This window comes from Cyprinodon tularosa, unplaced genomic scaffold (assembly GCF_016077235.1).
Source record: "Cyprinodon tularosa strain WSP-4 unplaced genomic scaffold, ASM1607723v1 ctg37, whole genome shotgun sequence".
In the NCBI taxonomy this organism is placed as follows: Eukaryota; Metazoa; Chordata; class Actinopteri; order Cyprinodontiformes; family Cyprinodontidae; genus Cyprinodon; species Cyprinodon tularosa.
The window spans coordinates 4,353,009-4,371,738 of NW_024039085.1; the positions used below are offsets into that span (position 1 = coordinate 4,353,009).

At 37.4% G+C, this 18,730-nt stretch overlaps 2 protein-coding genes across 3 annotated transcripts; one reads left to right on the forward strand and one right to left on the reverse strand.

Moving 5' to 3' along the window:
* The first annotated feature begins 1,250 nt into the window (after positions 1–1,250).
* Positions 1,251–4,160, forward strand: gpr75 (G protein-coupled receptor 75). Of its 2 annotated transcripts, none has more exons than XM_038296375.1 (2): positions 1,251–1,666; positions 2,046–4,160. In XM_038296375.1, exon 2 carries the CDS (start codon positions 2,101–2,103, stop codon positions 3,742–3,744), a length of 1,644 nt encoding a protein of 547 aa, XP_038152303.1. In that variant the 5' UTR covers positions 1,251–1,666; positions 2,046–2,100; the 3' UTR covers positions 3,745–4,160. The 2 variants fall into 2 exon arrangements, with proteins under 2 accessions (XP_038152303.1, XP_038152302.1); XM_038296374.1 differs by having other exon boundaries at positions 1,253–1,666; positions 2,001–4,160.
* Positions 4,161–5,518: 1,358 nt separating this feature from the next.
* On the reverse strand, positions 5,519–15,430 carry erlec1 (endoplasmic reticulum lectin 1). Its single transcript, XM_038296478.1, has 14 exons — positions 15,104–15,430; positions 14,892–14,996; positions 12,946–13,026; positions 12,743–12,820; positions 12,603–12,666; positions 12,475–12,521; positions 12,164–12,387; positions 11,941–12,082; positions 11,699–11,860; positions 11,557–11,616; positions 10,750–10,874; positions 10,578–10,655; positions 10,395–10,470; positions 5,519–5,947 (listed from the first exon to the last, which is right to left on the reverse strand). The coding sequence occupies exons 1-14, from the start codon at positions 15,275–15,277 to the stop codon at positions 5,876–5,878; spliced, it is 1,488 nt and encodes a 495-aa protein (XP_038152406.1). The 5' UTR covers positions 15,278–15,430; the 3' UTR covers positions 5,519–5,875.
* Between the last annotated feature and the right edge of the window lie 3,300 nt (positions 15,431–18,730).

An 18,730-nucleotide genomic window follows, 5' to 3' on the forward strand; every position in this document is an offset into this window, starting at 1 on the left:
CTTAAAACTTGTTGGTGAGAGAAGTGACATTTTTTACACAACAGTTTGCTGACAGCTGACTTCAGAACTGAGAAAGCAGGATCATCAACAGCAGATAACACGGAGCCTCAAAACACTGGCTAGGAATTTCACAACTGGGCGACTTAGATTCCCTGCTTTTCACTATATTTTTAGACAGTTGGCGAATGAAATGTAAAATTCAGTTTGATCTAAAACATTCACAAACATGAATGTATACACACACATATATACATACACACATATATATATATTATATATACATACAGAGGCGCAGCTAGAAAAGGGTGGCCAGGCAATAACCAGTGTACACTGAGGGGTGGCAGATAGTGGATAGATGCAAGAACCTCAGACTCAATCTACACTGTTCTACCAGGAAAAATTAACAAGCAAAACATCCACATTTTCAAAATAAAGACAAACTTCACTTTCCTACAGCCTTTGCTAACATATAGATGTTAAGTATCCATGCTTTGTATATAAAAGGTATAGTGAATAAAATTCTTTCAGGTTTCAGTTCTGGGGCGAACATCTTTTTCTTTCTCAATACTTTTATCTATGATAATTCTGAGTAAAACTGATATTTACAGGTACTTACACCTACCTAAATCATTTTATTAAAATAGTTTTATCTATGATTTCACTGAGGATTCCTAGATGACTTGAAGAAACATTTTATTTTTATCATTTTACCCCATATATAACACAAAATGTAGTTCTGAAAAGAGCATGAATTCTGTACTTATCTTTAATTTTAGTATACTGATGCAATAATTAACCACCAAAAAAATTTAATGTTTTGAATATGCCACTTGAGAGTATTACTGCTGCCACCATCTGTATTAGAGAGGGGGAAAAAATTCTAGCGGTGGCCCCTTGCCCCCCATCTAGCTCCGCCCCATATGTTAGCTATGGATACTTGCCTTACAACTAGCCAGCAAAAAATATACTATATTCAGCTAAATATATTTTTCACAGATATATCAGTGTATAATTCGTTTAAATGATTTCTATGCTTTATTTGAATTGCATAAATAAGGATACTGATAACATATTCCTTCACCATAACAGCACACTATTGAGTACATAAAAAGGCAAGTATTTAACTATGAAGCTTTGGCGTCAACTAACCCATACATTTAATATCATGTTAAAATGGATAAATGCTTTTTTTTTTCTTCAAATATAGCATGCAGATGAGCGTGACTAGGTTCGTTTTTCTCTAATATTACCCTCAGCGTCTTACCCTTTTTGAATGATTGGCTTTTACAGACGGACCTCTCGGATGCGGTGCTTATGCTCATGCCCAGACACGTAGACGGTGACTTCATCCTCATCTTTCAGCGCACGTCCAGCGGCTTTAGTGGCTGTGCAAGAATGGATGGATGCATCTAACGCCGAGAAAACCAGCCTGTCTCTGTCAATTATCGCTTTTGACATTTGTGTTGAGATTTCTGCAGATGCTCCAGGAAACCTGTTTTTTTTTTTTTTTTTTTTTGCCAGCATGCTGCGGTGCTTGTGCAGGAGCTGCTGAGGACATTTTTCTTTATTATTTCTTCTTGGCAGAGGCGCCTTCACTCACTGCTGCCTCAAAGGGAAGGAAGAGCAGAAAACAGATGATCATGACGGACCCGCGATCAATTTACAGGTAATTTGACTTTGTTGTTATTTTGAGCGATTTGAACGGGTTGCATCCATTAGGAAAACGGTGATGTGCATTTTTTCTTTTTAATTACAGCAGGCAGTAGGGGATTTTATATGTTCTACATGGATAATTATCCAAAATCAGTCATGCATTCTAATCTGCAGAACATACAGACCTTTAAGCCCCAATAAGAGATATTAATGAATATTGAATAGTAAAGTATATATATATATATATATATATATATATATATATATATATATATATATATATATATATATATATATATATACTTAATCAGTTTAATCAGTACCATAACTGCTGTTATCTCTTCTAGGATTAACAAAGGACATAGATTCTGAGATGTTCTCCTTCCATGTAGAGGAATACTGCTGAACCTGATGACAGTGGAATCCATGTAAGCCTCCAACAATACAATGAACAACACTCTCTCACCATCAGACCTGGTGGATATGCCAAGACAGCAGAGCTTCAATAGCACCGGAGGTATACAGACGCCTTCAGGTTGGGCCGTGATTCACACTGCCACCTTGACCTTTTGCTCCCTGCTCCTCATCTTCATTTTCTTCCTGGGCTCCTACGGTAACCTTGTGGTGTTCTTGTCTTTTTTCGACCCGGCCTTTCGCAAGTTCCGCACCAATTTTGACTTCATGATCCTCAACCTGTCTTTCTGTGACCTGTTCATTTGCTGTGTGACAGCTCCCATGTTTGCGCTGGTGCTCTTTCTGGACGCAGGAGCAGACGACGGGGTGTCAAAAAGTTTCTGCTTTGCCTTCCACCTCACTAGCTCTGGCTTCATCATCATGTCTCTGGAGACAGTGGCAGTGATCGCCCTGCACAGGCTCCGCATGGTTTTGGGGCAGCAACCTAACCGGACAGCTTCGTTCCTTTGCACTCTGGCCCTTACTGCCCTTCTGTGGACGTCCAGCTTCACCATGGCTGCTCTCCTTACCATGCGTGCATACCCACGCAGGGATGGGCCCTGCTTGCCACACTTTGGACTTGGAAGTGGACAAGCTAGAGTTGTGCTATACGTTTATCTGGCAGACTTTGCGTTTTGCGTTTCTGTGGTGTCTGTATCCTATCTCATGATTGCAAGGACACTAAAGAAAAATGCACAGGTGAGAAAATGTCCCATTATCAGTGTCGATGCCACATGTCCACCACAGCCTGCACCTCTGATTGCAGCAGGCTTTGAGAGCATGCAGTGTGCTGTTCAAGGCCCTCCTTTGTACCGCAACCAGACGTACAACAAATTGCAGAATGTACAGACACATGCTTATGCAAACAGGATCAGCCAGCCTGTAGTTCCAGGAGCAGCCCAAGGAGCCACCTGCTGTCAGATGGTCTCTTCCGTCAACTTAGCCACAGCCAAAGACTCAAAGGCAGTTGTCACTTGTGTGGTTATTGTGTTCTCTGTTCTGCTTTGCTGCTTGCCAATGGGAGTTTCACTGGCGCAGGACGTTTTGTCACCAAAAAGCAACTTTACACATTACCAGTTTGAACTCTGCGGCTTTGTGCTCATTTTTCTCAAATCGGGCATCAACCCCTTCGTATACTCACGCAACAGTGCAGGTCTTCGTCGCCGGGTGCTCTGCTGTGTTCAGTGGGCTGCACTGGGCCTTCTCTGTTGCAAGCAAAAGACTCGGCTTCACGCGATGGGGAAGGGCAGCTTGGAAGTCAATCGCAATAAATCTTCCCATCATGAAACAAACTCAGCGTATGTACTTTCCCCGAAGCCACCCAGGAGGCTGGTAGACCAGGCCTGCGGGCCCAGTCGCTCTAGGGAGTGTGACAGTAGCCCGAGGGCCACAGTGGTGCGGAAACCTCGCTTACCAAGCACTTCTACGCCGATGAACACCCGCATTGAGCCGTACTACAGTATTTACAACAGCAGTCCCTCAGCAGGACCTAGTTCCCCCACCAGCCTGCAGCCTGTCGGCTCTCAGACGTTTGCTTTTGTCAAATCTTATGTAGCCATGCACTACCACACTCACCAAGATGCATTGCAAGACTTTGACAGCACCTCAGCACAACAGATTCCCATTCCTTCAGTTTGAAATGTTTGGTCAGTTTTACCATGGCTTTAAATTCATTGCCAACAGGTTCATTTAATGCATTAGAATCAGCCATTTCATTCTCTTTGGCAGTTTGTCAGGATTATAAGCTTTGCCACTGATGCTATAATGAAATAAACCTTATTAGAAAGTTTATGAGTTTTGCACTCAAGGATGCAGTTTCACAGACACCTTGTGCATGCAAGTGCCACTATCTCACACAAGTCTAAAGGTTTCATTTTTACTTTTAGTCTAAGACAACAGCTAGTTGAACTGTTGCAACTTCAGGCTACCAACATACCCTGCATAAGTCCACACAGCTGTCAGTGGAATGTTTTTGCACCTTGATGAACTTTTTGCTTAAGAAAATGTATTCGTGAACCTCATAGTTTTTAACTTAATAAATGGTTAGCAATCGCTTTGGATGAGTGGTTTGGCTTATTTTTTCGAAATAAAGTTTTGATTTAATTAGTCATATATCTAGAATCTTCACCAACATCTAGAAAAAATATGGAACCCAACTCAACTGGATTTCTGTATTTTTTGATTAACTGATATACTAATGATGGAGTAGATTTGTCAATTACTGGACAGTGGTGATAACAATTGAAAGAACATTAGCACCACCTAGTGGTTGTAACCTTCCATAAGATCTACATATTTTAATAAATAAACCTGATTTTTAAACTTTTACGGAAATAATCCTGACACGTTTTCCTTGATTTGGTATACAAAGAAATCTGTTATCAGCTTGTGTAGTAACACAACAAATAAAATCCCATGTCATTTTATTTTTTGCGACATTCCATTGGTTTTTACACAGTCATACAGCAGCGATAGGATTCTCCAGTGTGCGTTTTCATAAAAAACCACAGAAAACCGTTAAACCGACTTACATTCTCTACATTGTTTGTTTGGTTTTTTTCTCTATGAAACACCAAACTTTCCTGTTTGTTCACATCATGCTCTCATGCATAACTTACACTCACTCTGTAAATTGGCACCACACTTGCTCTTCCTGTTGTAGAGTTTATAAACTTTTTTTCTATCAATGGACACAAATATCCAGTCTATGGAGGACCAACTCTGCCATATCTATAAATAAATGCTCAATAAATAAGCATACAATTTATTGCCCCTCAAAAATACAATAAACAAATAAATGTAGGTAGAAATTAAATTATAGAGTGAGACATAAATGTATACATCTCTTTAATTAGCTTCTTTATTTATTCGCCTTTGTAATAATTACCTTATTTATTGTCCGTTATAACCTTCAACTTTATTTATTGCTTATTTTTTAAGTATTTATTATTGTGCATGATATATTTTTGTCTGTTTTATGTCTGCGTTTGTTTTACCCCCTTTATTTCTTCAATATTTTTTCTGCCTGTCGTTTTTAAATTTCTGTATGCCTTTCTGCCTCATTATGCAAATGAGGAACGGTGTGTCTTAGAAAGTCAACTTCCGCTCATTATGACGGACAATAAATAAATGACATACTTATTACAAAGGCGAATGAATAAAGAAGCTAATTAAAAGAGATATATACATTTATGTCTCCTGTATAGTACATTTTTTTTAACCTACATTTGTTTATTTATTGTATTTTTGGGAGCAATTGATTGTATGCTTATTTATATATTGAGCATTTTATTTATATTTCTATTTATTTTTAAATATGGCAGAGTTGGTCCTCCATACCGGTTAAGGAGTGAATTACTTTAAAAAGCTCTCTCAAACACACACAGAAATGTACTTCAGAGAAAATAAAACCATTGTGAGTCAGTTCCACTGATAAAAAAAAAAAAAAAGACTAATTTTGTCTTGTTTGCAATTGATCAACTCAAAGAGAAGCATAGATATGAAGTATGGGAATTATATCCACTGCCTTTTAAGGCATTAGTCCCTTTTCAATCATCAACAGCTTAGGTTGTATCATATGCTGCTTGCAATGCCTGGCATGGACCGGCGCTCCTGGGCAATATGGTGTCCAGCTTTACAATCGGGTTCAACCACAGTTTTGGCTTTCATCACATTGAAAGTCTTTTCTTTCACCAGAGGGTCCTCTGTTTTACAAGTGTCCTCTCATCCTTCATGCATCACTGCTGGATCATCACAGGATCTTTTCATCTTAACTGGGGATTGACAGAAGCCCCTGTTCATCAGCGGTGTCAAGAATTCTGCAAATGACCGGCGACTCGACCTAAGCAGAAGATCAATAAAACAAGCAGATGTCAGTAAGATGACGATTTAACTTATCTTCAATAAAACTTGCATTCCCATCAAAAATTTTCTATCATATACTTTCAAATTTAAAAAAAATCTAAATAACTTTAGGATTCCGAACAAGTCATTTACTGAAATTCTCCAATTAATGGTCATAGATATGATTTTATATAATATATAGAAGATTTTGCTATTAGTTTTCCATAATATATCAAATATTGCTTGTTGTCTATAGTAAGAAATATGCAATGTAATAAGGTGTGTATGTATGGGACACTGTGTCCTGTATAACTAGGATACATATACACATATATATATATCAGATATTTACATGTACTTTAAAACAATTCCCTATTTCCTGCTCAGTGGCTGACCTCCTGCAGGCCAGTCTTTTATTTTTCTATAGGTACATACAGTGCCATCCATAATTATTGGCACCCCTGTTTAAGATACTGTCGAGGACTTATAAAACAACATAGAACCCAGATGAAAATAAAAATCACGTATTAACAAAAAAAAAATTGAAATCTTGTGTCCCACAATTATTGGCATCCCTAACATTTCAGCTAAAACATTTAATTGATTTCCTCTTAAATATATTATTCTGAATTTGTTAAAGTTAGTCAGGGTATTTAGGAACTTTTTATTAATAATTCATGACCTTCTGTTTCCCTGGGGTATAACTATGACGTGACACAGAGGCATAATTCTCTTACATGGCAAACACAAGAGAACACACCATTCAAGTAAGGCAGATGTGTTTCAACCTTCATAAATCAGCCAATGACTACAAGAAAACAGCCACTTGCCTTAACTTACCTGTATCTACAGTCAGAGGAATCATTAAGAAGTTTAAAACTAGGGATGCACGATATAATCGGCCCCCTATCGGTATCGGTCTGTATCGGCCTTAAAACTGAAAATCGGACATCGGCCACCCCACCGATATTTAACCCGATATTTGATCAGCTTCTGAGTTTCTAAAGTCTAAAAAAAAAAAAAATTCTACTTCTTCTTCTTCCTCAAAAACTTCTTTTTTACAGACTTAAAAACTTCTAAAGACGAGGGAAAAAATATTGATATATTAAAATATCACAATATCTTCATATGCTGATATATTGCCATTTAAAAACACCATATCAAACTCTTTTACTAATGAAATATTGCTATATGTCATCGTTATGCTATGAAATCCCCCGAAAATTCACGAAATCTTGCCATATTTTTATATGTTGATATATTGACGCTGTATCGATCTATTTTACTAACAAAATCTCACAAGAATTTGCAAAATATCACGAGAGTTTGTAACAGAACGATGAAATTTCACGAGATTTTGAAAGTAAAAGAGATCGATACCGCGTTTTTAAAAATCAATTTGATATCAGCATATGAAAATATATTTGAGTATATTATTTGTGTCAGAAATGGATAACAAAACTGCTATTTTCAATGACTACTTATTTTTGTCCAGCTTTAACATCGGTATCGATATCGGTTATCGGCTACATGAGTTTTAAAATATCGGCCAAAATCCCAATATCGTGCATCCCTATTTAAAACAACTAGAACAGTGACAGGCTGGAAGAAGTCCCAAGTATATCTTGCCACAGGGCACAGTGAGGAGGATGGTAAGAGAAGTAAAAACAAGTCCGAAGCTCACCGTCTCTGTATTGCATCAAAGAGTGGAATATTTGAGTCGCAAAGTCTCCAAATCAACTATCAGAAGCTCTCTACATGCTAACCAGCTGTTTTGGGAAACATGTAAGGAAAAGCTAAGCAGCACTGGGACTTTAACTGGGATGTGTGCTTTGGTCAGATGAGATTAAGATTCAGCTTTTTGGCAACAAACACTAAGTGGGTCTGGTGTAAAAAAAAGAAAAGACGAGTATGCCAAAAAGCACCTCATGCCCACTGTGAAGTATGGTGGAGGATGTGTGATGCTGTGGGCCTGTTTCTCTTCCAAAGGCCCTGGGAACCTTGTTAGGGTACATATAACTATGAACGCTTTCAAATACCAGGACATTTAAATAAAAACTTGATGGCCTCTGCCATAAAGCTGAAGATGGGTCTTCATTGGGTTCTTCAGCAGGATAATGATCCAAAACACGTGGCAAAATCTACACAAAAATGGTTCAGTAGTCACAAAATCAAGGTTCTCCCATGGCCATCTGAGTCAACAGACATCAACCCAATCGAAAGCCTGTGAGTTTAGCTAAAGAGGAGAGTGCATAATAGAGGACCCAGGATCCTGGATGATCTAGAAATATTAGGCAAAGAAGAATGGTCAAAGACCGCTCTCTCCGTGTTCCCCAATCTTGTGAAATGTTATAGGAGAATAAGTGCTGTCTTCTGCAAACAGGGATTGTACAAAGTATTAACATCAGGGGTGCCAATAGTTGTGGGACACATGATTTCATTCTTTTTTTCCCCCATAAATGTGGGATTGTATTTTAACCACCAAGTAATCTACTTAAATAAAAGGTAGAATTTTTCTATTTTTCCATTTCAGTTCTATGTTGTTTAACTCTAAACACCCAACAGAATTTGAAGCAATCCTCAACCATTTTGCATACCCAAATGGAAAAGCAAATAACTGAAGAACTGTAAGTCCACATTACATGTGTGATACATTATTTGAAAGCTAACACCTTCTAGTTTCTGGAAATATAAATGAAAATAGTTTGAGTGAAACACAACCCAAGCTGCATCAGTTCAAACATGACTCAAAGTTGTTTTTTATATTCTCGAAAATAATTGGTATTTTCTGAACAGTATAAATAAAGACATGCTTGGGAATAGGCATGTCTCATTTGTATTTATTTTCTTTACATTTGTTTTACATTATTTCAACCACAAATGCAGAAAATTTCAGAGCTCTAGCTACAACAGTTCCAGAGCTGTGGGGTTTTGAACTTTTGGTCACCAGCGTCTCCAAATCTCTCCAGATTGTGCCAAATGCCTTTACTCAACTATTTGACCCATAGAATAACACTGAAGCATTTTGGTGGCCACAAAACATTTATGAAGTAAGTATTTTGTTTCACCTTTTTTCAGAGTCAGCGTATATAACAAAATGTGACATTTATAAACCAAAAATATCTTAAAAGTCTATAGAAAAAAAAAAAACTGCTGCTTTTTAGGCAAAAAAAAAATGCCCCAGTGCCTTTTCTTAGCTGTATTTTGCTTTGTTTCTTTTTCAGCCTTAGGCATTGTAATAAAACAAAATCAGCATCGAAACTTCAAAAATATCGGAGTGTTGTTAGCATTCAGCTTCAAACTGTGCTCATTGATCCAGTCTCAGCAATGTATTTCACTCTTACGCAAGCCACTTACACAGCTCTGCTTTATTCAACCCAGCCATGTCTAGGCTTGTTTAAAACCTTATTTTATCGTCTACAAAGCCAAACAGCCCACATTGTCTTAACCAATAACAGCATGACTCTATGAGGTGTAATATCGCTCTTTAAATTAGACATGTTATGTCTAATTGTTATGTCCAATTTAAAAATCAAGTTAAAATAAAGCAAAATACATATATGGGTCAAGTTAGTTATATACATAAATGTAAATATCAGTTTAAGCAAATAAATAAATAGGATTTTGAATGATGATCAACATAGGATTGTTTTTAGGCTAATACGCCTGTCATTTTTGAAAATGAAGTCAGTCAAAAGCTTCTTTTAATAGTATGTCAGTGGATCATTCAGGCTGTGAGGGAGTTGAAGAGAAAGACATTTAACAGGTTAGAAGTTTAATTTTTCAAGCTGTTAACTTCAGTCAGTCATAAAATATATTGGATTTGGAAAGATTTGCAGGTTCTTTTGAAATCTTAGAGTTAGAGTAAATTAAGTTATACATGATCTCTATGTCAATACACCAACACTACTGTTTTATTTATCCTAGCCAAATGAAATGCGCTGAACATGAACGGCCACAGACAGATTCACACATTAAAGTCATTTAGTTTTGTGTTATTTGGTAAAACCCTTGCTTTACAGCACATTTTCTCTCACTCAGGGCCCGGTATCCATCATACAGGCCTGTTTAGACCGATCAGCTGTAGGAGAGTTCTGGTGGTTCCAAACTTGTACCAATTCCTAATGATGGACGCCACTGTTCTCACTGCGGCTTTCAGAGCAGCAGAAAAATTTCTGTATCGACATGACAGTGCTGCTTCTGAGTTCTACACTATTCCCCCGACATCATGCTTTGTGTGTGTGCTCTGACATGCAATGTCAACTGTGGGATCTTATATAGACACTGTCATAATCGGGCATTGTGGGTAAAATTTTGAAGAAAGATTAATTTAATACCATTAGGGATAAGTCTGAAACCCCAAGTGTTTAAAAAGTGCAGCACTCCTAATATTTTCAGGATGCCCTGTTTGATTATTTCAATATCAGTGCAACAAGCGACCTTACCCCAAGTATATATTGGCAGGTCTGAGGTTCCATCATGTAGACGGTGACAGCATGGGGAGACTCCGATTCCTTACATCTGCCAAATAGAAATCCTAAATTAAATCTAAATATTAACATTCTATGACTAGGAGACTTGTGTCGTTTTGTTTGGTTATTTATTCCTCCAGTAGACCCTTGACTTACTTGAGCTTCACAATGACCTGTCTGGGTTTTCCTGTCAAATCGCATAAATCCCCACGTCCATAAAAGTGGGATACGACCCTATGATGATGCAAAAAAAAAGGAAAATAAAGGATAAAAGCTAACAGTAGTAATTTGGATTTCTGGTTATTTAGAGCAACACTAAATGGCTTACTTTACTTTCTGTGCTCCGTCTTCTTTAAGCTGATAGGATCTGGCTACGTTCTTCTTCGCCCACTCAATGTGCTCCTCTGCATTCCAGTTCCCCACCACTACAATGTTCTTCCCTTGCTCTTTGTCCTGCGACACAAGGAAGCATTTGAAAAAAATGGAAAAAATGCAACCAAATTCCTACAGAATTACCTCTATTGGAGAAAATACTGTTGAAGCCTTTTAACCACAGAGGCACTGATCAAGTGTTTACTGTTGTCTTAAGAGGTTTGACTTATTGATATAAAAATCTATTTCTTCAGAAATATTTTATACAAGAAAATACCTTGAAGACAAAGTCATTTGGAGTTAAACTTCCAAACAAAAAGTGCATCACAAAATGTGCTGTTTGAACTGTTAAGGAAACCATTGTCATCTTAGTATCTCACCTGCTGACTAATAATTAGCAGGTCAAAAGCTATTTAAATGTCTGGCTGATTGATTTCTGCCTTTTATGACAAAAAAAAAAACTTGATTATTAAAGATGGATGCATCAGAACCTTAAAGTTAATTAAAAACCCCTTTATAAAGCTTTGACCAGCCCATACAGATGTTATATCTATTCTGAATTCTGGGAACCATATATGATCCAAAAAGATGATTTGAGTGTCCAGATATAATGCTAAAGATCCCACTAGACCCATCGATAGCCATTAACACAAATCATATTAAAGGGTTATTTCATTCAGCCTCTTATTCTCTCCAGGCTTTGGTGATCAACAGACATGTCTCCAATGTTGAATAAAACTCGCTTTTACTCAAATGATCTTACCTCATGGTACTGGTGGACATGTTTTCCATAACAGAACTCATATTTCCACCAGCCTACACCCTGAAACACACATGAAGATGATTACAGATTCCAGAGGAGTTCCAGAAATGATCTTTATGTGATAAAAGAAAACAGGTCTCACCCCTTGCAGACAATACGAGCCGCTGAGGAACTCCTTGATCAGCTGCTCGTCTGTCAAACGCGAGATATGAGTGGTGCCAACTGTGACCTGTACCTGCCCTCCCACATTCATGGGTTTGTGAGTGGAGGGGAAAGCTTCCTCTCTGACTGGTGATACGTCCTCCTGTGACAGAAAAAAAAAAACATTATCAAACTCAAAATATGATTGTTTTTTTTGTTTTTCATTTTCTTCGATTCTCTCACTTCTCTGGTGTTGGCATTAGTGCTAAATGGTGGTCTAAGTAGCTCCTCCTGCTCTTTGTCTAACTGAATAAGCCGCTGAGGCCGCAGGGGGGAGCCCTCCAGAGCCTGGCAGAAGATGGCATTCACCGGGGAGGATTTGAACCTAACAGAACAATGTTAGGTCAAGTTAGGAAAAAGGCAACACTCCAGCTTTCTCCTACTGAGAGCATTCTTTACATCCTACCTGTACTTTGGGTGAGCACACAGCAGAGGCGTCAACACCACAACCTCATATTCACAGGTGGTGACCTCGGCGATGGAAAGGATCTCATGCTTGGCTTCAGGGTGACAGACATACAACACGGCAGTGGAGCGTGGCTGGTTCCGCTTCAGCGTACAAGGAGTCCCGTTTCCCATTTCCACAGCATAGTATGGAGTCAGCTGACCTTCAATGTTTTTGGTGGGAACCTACCAACAATACATCAATCAGGAAACAAGTGTGAGCAAAAATTTCTCTTGTTAATTCATTTGCTTTAGCTTTAGTACTGTTTTTACTTCTCTTTGTTGAGTTGTTTTGGCGTTTTCTTTCTCCTCAACTTGATCTAAAAAATTTCAACCAACTCAAATGAGTTTTAATTTGGTTCTTTTTGAAGACCAAAAAACATACAAACATGGAGGCATACCTGTATCAGAAGACTGACTCCTCTGTACCATATTCCCCAGATAATACTCTTGAACATTGATCTTCTGTAAAAGCACAGATGATCACCTTCAGGATAAATTCTCATTTATTTCACCTGATAGCTAATAATGACCCACTAACCTGCCCAGTCTCCTTCTCTTCATGATATTGCCTGACATGCTTCCCATGGCATACTTCATATGTCCAGTAAGACTCAATCTGCAGGGTTTCATTCAAAATAAAGCATTTTACACACTTTTAAAACTGAGGTATTTTTGTTTTGTCATGGTCTGCTAACGTTGCATGAAAGTCTAACTAAACACAGTTTCAGTTTTATGTCTCACCCTGTAGGAGCAGCTGCTTCGTTTGAACAGCGGCTCAAGAAGGTCACCCGGACTGGGACCGCCGTACCCCTTATCATCATCCTGAGACCCAAAGCGTGAAATTAGTTATGCAACACTTCCCTGAATAAAACATCAGTTCATTTAAAGGTTTCCATGCAACAAAACGAATGCTCCCATATAGATCTTCTGTGCTTCAGTTTGATGCAACTTTAGCTGTAGATCAACTTTCAGTTTTCCTGTTTCATTTAAACAAGACCAAATGAATGTCACGTATAAGTGTTTAAAATGAAATTGGGATCTTAGCTATAATAAAGACAATTAACAGAAAGTTCTAAACAAACAACTAGATACACCAGAAGCCTTTATGGGAAAGCAAAACAAAACTAAAAAAGAGTCAAAGCTTTAAAAAGGCTGAGGAATCATCATCTTTTTGAAAAATGAAATAAAATTAATTGATTGCATCCGAGTATGAATCAGGAAAATACCTAACATTCACTCTCTTTGTAAAACTTTAAAGACTCTGGAAATCCATCCAGAAAATTCTTCACAGAAACTAAAAAAATGCTAATTAACAGTTTCAACGACAGTTTTAAAGAGATTATATACATAAGACCTTTTTAAAGTTTATTCTGCTAATGTTATCAGTTGTAATGTTTAATTAAATCAACTGACTTACAAAAATATTGGTTTTATTCAGCTCAGATATTTTGCTAGACACATTTATTTTTCCATTTATTAGTATGAAACTAAAAAAGCTGTCCAAAGGAATTCTATACTTTTTCAAATTATATAACTAAATTATTTGCATCACAGAAATGCATCGTCACACTTCTGTTCTCTACATATTTATATTTCTCTCTCTTACTTTTAAACTTTTTTTTTGTAATGAATAGTTTTTTATGTCTAACTTGATAAAAACTCCAAGTAATATCTTGTTTTTAAACAAAGTGACAGTTTACTAATTGATCAGTTGCTTTAGATCAAATCACACACCCTTAAACAACTTAAAGGGTGTTTTAATAGTGTTTTTTTCTTTTTCTTTTAGGTTTGATTTAAAACTAAATGCTACTGAGTATTTCTAGCATCTGCACAACCATAAGACTTCCTTAAAAAGTAATTCAATAATCATATAAACAGGGGCGGAGCTAGATGGGGGGCCACGGGGGGCCCATGGCCACCCCTACCATTTATTTCCCTCTAATAGAGATGATGGCAGCAGTAATACTCTCAAAGGGAATATTCAAAACATTTTTCATATATTAATAATTACTTTACAACAAAAACTCTGGTTAATTATGCACATCAATATACTAACATTAAAGATGATAAGCACAGAATGCACACTCTTCAGAAATAGATTTTGTTTTATGGGGTAAAGAGACAATGTCTCTGCAAGTCACTTAGGAGTCCTCAGTGAAATCATAGATAAATAACTGTTTTAATAAAAATGTATTAAATAATCAATTTATGTAGATATTAGTGCTTGTAAAAATCAATTTTATGCAGAATGATTATTGATAAAAGTAGGTAAGCAATGACAATGGAAATGATGCTTGCCCAAAACTCAAACCTGGAAGAATTTTATCCACTATACCTTTTATCTAGAAAGCACGGATGTTTGAATATATGCAACTATTTGTTAGAAAAGGCTGTGGAAACGTATAGTTTTTCTTTATTTAGAAAATATGGATGTTTTGCTCATTAATTTTCCTGTTGGAACAGTGGAGATTGAGGTTTTGGTGCCCCCTCAGTCTACATTGTTTATTGCCTGGGCACCCTTATAAAAATTTTATAGCTACGCCTCTGCATATCAAGTCACGTGGACAAACAGTTTATTTAAACAAGGAAGGAAGGGAGGAAGGAAGGGAGGGATGCTTTGTTAGGGTAAGTACATATAAAAGGTAGACTGTTTACACCCGGAAGCTTAACCAAATGATATTGCTCACCTGTTCCCCAGCTGTCAGTGAAGGCAGCAAACATTTGTACTTCTCCTTCTCTGTTGTTGTCATGATAACAAAGTTATCTTCGCTGTATAATGCACCTGAATCTGGCTGTAAAGTGAACATATGCATCAAATAACGTTCGGCAGGCAAAAAGGTTGATGTATTATCTGATTGTTACAGATTAAAATCAAAGTAGTATAAATCAAGTAGCCTACCAGACTGAATTCAGAACCCGGCCAGCTAATTTTAAAAGGAATTTCATCAGTAAATGAATGATATCCCCCTCTGTTTGCAGAAACTCCACTGCAGTCCCCCAGCAGGAGGAGTAGGAGCAGCCCAGCCATCAGCTCTCCAACACAGCTGCTTAGTTCCTGCAGCTCCCTCCGCATAGCCGCTGAAAGCTTCTTTACTTCCCACTTAGTTCGGCTGAATAAACCGCTTCAGAGACACTTCGATATGGCAAACGTTGGGGATGAAGTGGGCCGGATGTCAACATTACACCGAGCAGAGGAAGTGATCTGTGTGGCTGCCACGTCGTGTTCCGCCTTGGTGTTATGCAAAGTAGCGACACTGCCCCCTGGTGGCAAAAGTAGTACCGCAGAAATAATTAATAACTGAATAAATGCCTGAGGTATGGAGGACCAACTCTGTCATATCTAAAAATAAATTTAGACTAGAAAAAGCTGTTTCGCAGAAACAGCAAAGTGGGAATGCTTTTTTTGCTGAACAAAATAATAAAAATAAGCAAAAGAAACTGCAAGAAGGAAAAGAAGCACAAATTAGTTGAGGAACATATGAACATGTGATAGGAAGTCATCAGAAACTTCAAACTGCAGAAAACATTTGAATCATCTGAAGATTTTGTAGGGTAGAATCATTTGGCAGTAAAATGGTAGAAAGAGACTCATCTTGAAAGCTGCACAGCCAAACCATACATGATATCAAAAAAATTCTTAACCTCTTACACCCTAAGGGGGTATAAATAAATTTCTGCCTGACAAAAACACACAAAAGTGAATAACTTATTGCCTCAAAGCTATTAGATTTAAGAAGAAACTTTTGGTACGTCTGTAAAGGTAAGATGTCATAGAATGGTTTTCTGGTGTCAGCACCATTGTAGCTTTGACCCTGCCTGAAATATTAGGGACAAAATACAAAAATTTTGCATTTTTTGAACCTCGCCAAAATTTTCTTTGAAATAAACATTGCAAAACGCTACCAAAATATTATTTATAGCACAAAAAAGTAGTACAGACTTTCAAATCTAAATGTTGTGTAAAAATATATATCAAATGTGGACTCAATCAGATGAATCATATTTATTTTAGAATGGTATTAGTGAGAAATTTCTTAGGCGGAGAGGCCATTTTGGCATATTTATCCATAAATGTCACCAAACTGTGCCAAATATGTTTTTTACATCAATACTGGGGGTTTGGTAAAACTACGAGGTCATGTAGCAGCTGGACCCGCCGGTGGGTCTGTAGGGTTCAAGGGGATGTGGGCACTAGAAGGGTCTAAATGTAATGTATCCCAAGTTTCTAGAAAAAGTTCTAAAGAAATTTTGAAGGGGTCCACCTACTTTCCAGAAACATGTCAGGCGTGTTATGAATTAGCAGCAAACAGAAAAGCTTAATTCCTCTCCAGAAAGAGAGCAGAATGAAGCCAAAGTTCACAACATAGGCTGAAAAGTATGAAATTAGCTGAATTAGAAAAGAAATTACAAAGAAAAACTTGAATCTTATCTGGTTATAGAAAAAAGTAGTAGCTTAAGGATGGGAAATAAAATGTAGAGGAAGATGGTATTGAATAAGTATCAAAATTTTGAAATCATACGTGGAAATGTCAAGACTTGGCAAAACAATTTGAAATGATTTAAAATGTGTCGGTTGATCAGCATAAAGAAAACAGTATCATCATTTAAGGATTGAAAATCTACAAACCTATGTGCAAGACTGACCCTTAGAAGCAGAGGAAGGACAGAGAGAGAAGCTTATAGAAAGACAGCTAATACCACTTAAGGAGCTGAATTTACCAAAAAAACTAACTTGCATGTTATGAGCCGCTGTGGTGATGAAAGCACCGTTGGCAGGTTTAGACTGCATGTTACGAGGTTAGCAGATGCTTTATTACAGTGTAAATCTTAGAACCTGATTAAGAAATATGCACTGAGGTGTGTGGTCAACAGGCCTTGGTAGTGTAATTTGAAGAAATTCGTTGAGTTTGGGTCATAGCTATGAGCAATACGGCACAATGAATGAGTGTGCGTAAGGAAGAGGCTTTTATTTTGAAATTTGCTGTGGGGTGTGTTTAGAAAAGCCCCCTAGAGTCTAATTTTTAAAAAGTGGTTGAGTTTGGGTCATAATGTTCAGCCATATGCTGGGAAAAAAATATGAGTTTGTGTAGGGGCTTTTATTTTGTAGGGTCCCTGGACTCTTACTTTGAAAGTCTATCAGGGTTGCATGTGAAGGGAAGGGTCCTGGCCAGTAGTCATATTATATCCATTTCCAAATGTTAAATCAGTGTTGTCTCCCTCCATTAGATTAAAATGTGCTGTTTAAAGTGGCAGAGGTAAAATCCCTTTGAAGCTCGGTTACCTTGACAACGATTAACGAGCCTGTCAGTGAAAGAGAGAAATGCGCTTCACTTTCGTTCCTTTCCTCTCAGGCTTTTTTGAATAGGAAAATCAATTCCGAACAAACGAGTGCTGAAGACAAACCGTAAATGGTATCTAGAAAATTCTTTCAGTCTAAGCGACAGCTATCCTTTGTCTCCGATTGGAATAACGTTCATGGCTGTAGCTCATTCATAACCTTAATGGGAAGGAGAAATATAAAGGTTTGTAAATCCTGCTGGTCTCATTAAATAACATGGAGTTCCATGGTAGAGCTGAGCTGTCAAAAGCAAAACTTTCCCTCAGAACAAACGAGCGAGGAGCCAAAACCGTAAAAGGTATTCAAAAAATTCTTTCACTGTTGGCGTCAGCCATCCTTCGGCTTCGACTGTGCCAACTTTCATGTTTCTACTAAAAACTATTTGGCCACGGTGACGATGTAAAAATGTGCATTTTCTGAGTTTGAGGATTTTTCTCAGAATCAGGATTTTCCTATGCCCTAACAAGTCAGCTAAACAGCGAAACCATAAATGATATTGAAAAAATTCCTTCAATGTGAGTGCTAGAAGGGTATGAAGATGATCTATACCGAGTTATATGTTAGTACATCAAATGGTTATGAAATGGGAGCGATACGAAAATATGAATCGTTTTTGGTTTTGTCTGTGATTTTTGGAAAGTCTCTCATTGGATTTCTATTGGCGAAGTGTGGACTTCTTCGTGGTCTTGGCCAAACTGTCGGAAAACTATAAATGCCACACACATGAGGGTTACATTTCCTGAATCCTGACAAAAAACCCTACATTTTGATGTATAATTTATTTCAATTGAGTGAAAAATGAGGGAGTGAGAAGAATTTGTTCGGAAAAACCAGAACAGCTCAAAAGCTAGAGCACGCACTCTAGCAGTTGAAGAATTCCGTCCATAGACTTCCATTATAAATCTGAAAATCTTAAAATTTTCTTTTAAAGTTTGAAGCTTCACTGAAGCAAAACTGTAAAAGTTAGCAAAAAGCTGAGTTAAACAGTAATAGCAGAAAGATACGGAAACATTTTAAAAGTTGAATGGTGTTTCTAGCTGAAAGTATGCTGAAGTAGTTAAAGGTCGAAGATGATAAAGTTTTAGCTGAATTTTGCTGAAATCTAAGAATTCTACATGCATTTCATTGGGGCAAAAAAAACGCAGAAAAAGCAGAATATCGCAAAAACTACAAAAAATATCTTTACCA

Coding starts and splice junctions, on each gene's coding strand:
- erlec1 (XM_038296478.1), bottom strand. CDS start 15,277: ATGCGGAGGGAGCTGCAGGAACTAAGCAGCTGTGTTGGAGAGCTGATG. Junction 12,667..12,742: donor AAGAGAAGGAGACTGGGCAG/GTTAGTGGGTCA, acceptor GTGCTTTTACAG/AAGATCAATGTTCAAGAGTA. Junction 12,083..12,163: donor TGTGCTCACCCAAAGTACAG/GTAGGATGTAAA, acceptor TTGTTCTGTTAG/GTTCAAATCCTCCCCGGTGA.
- gpr75 (XM_038296375.1), top strand. CDS start 2,101: ATGAACAACACTCTCTCACCATCAGACCTGGTGGATATGCCAAGACAG.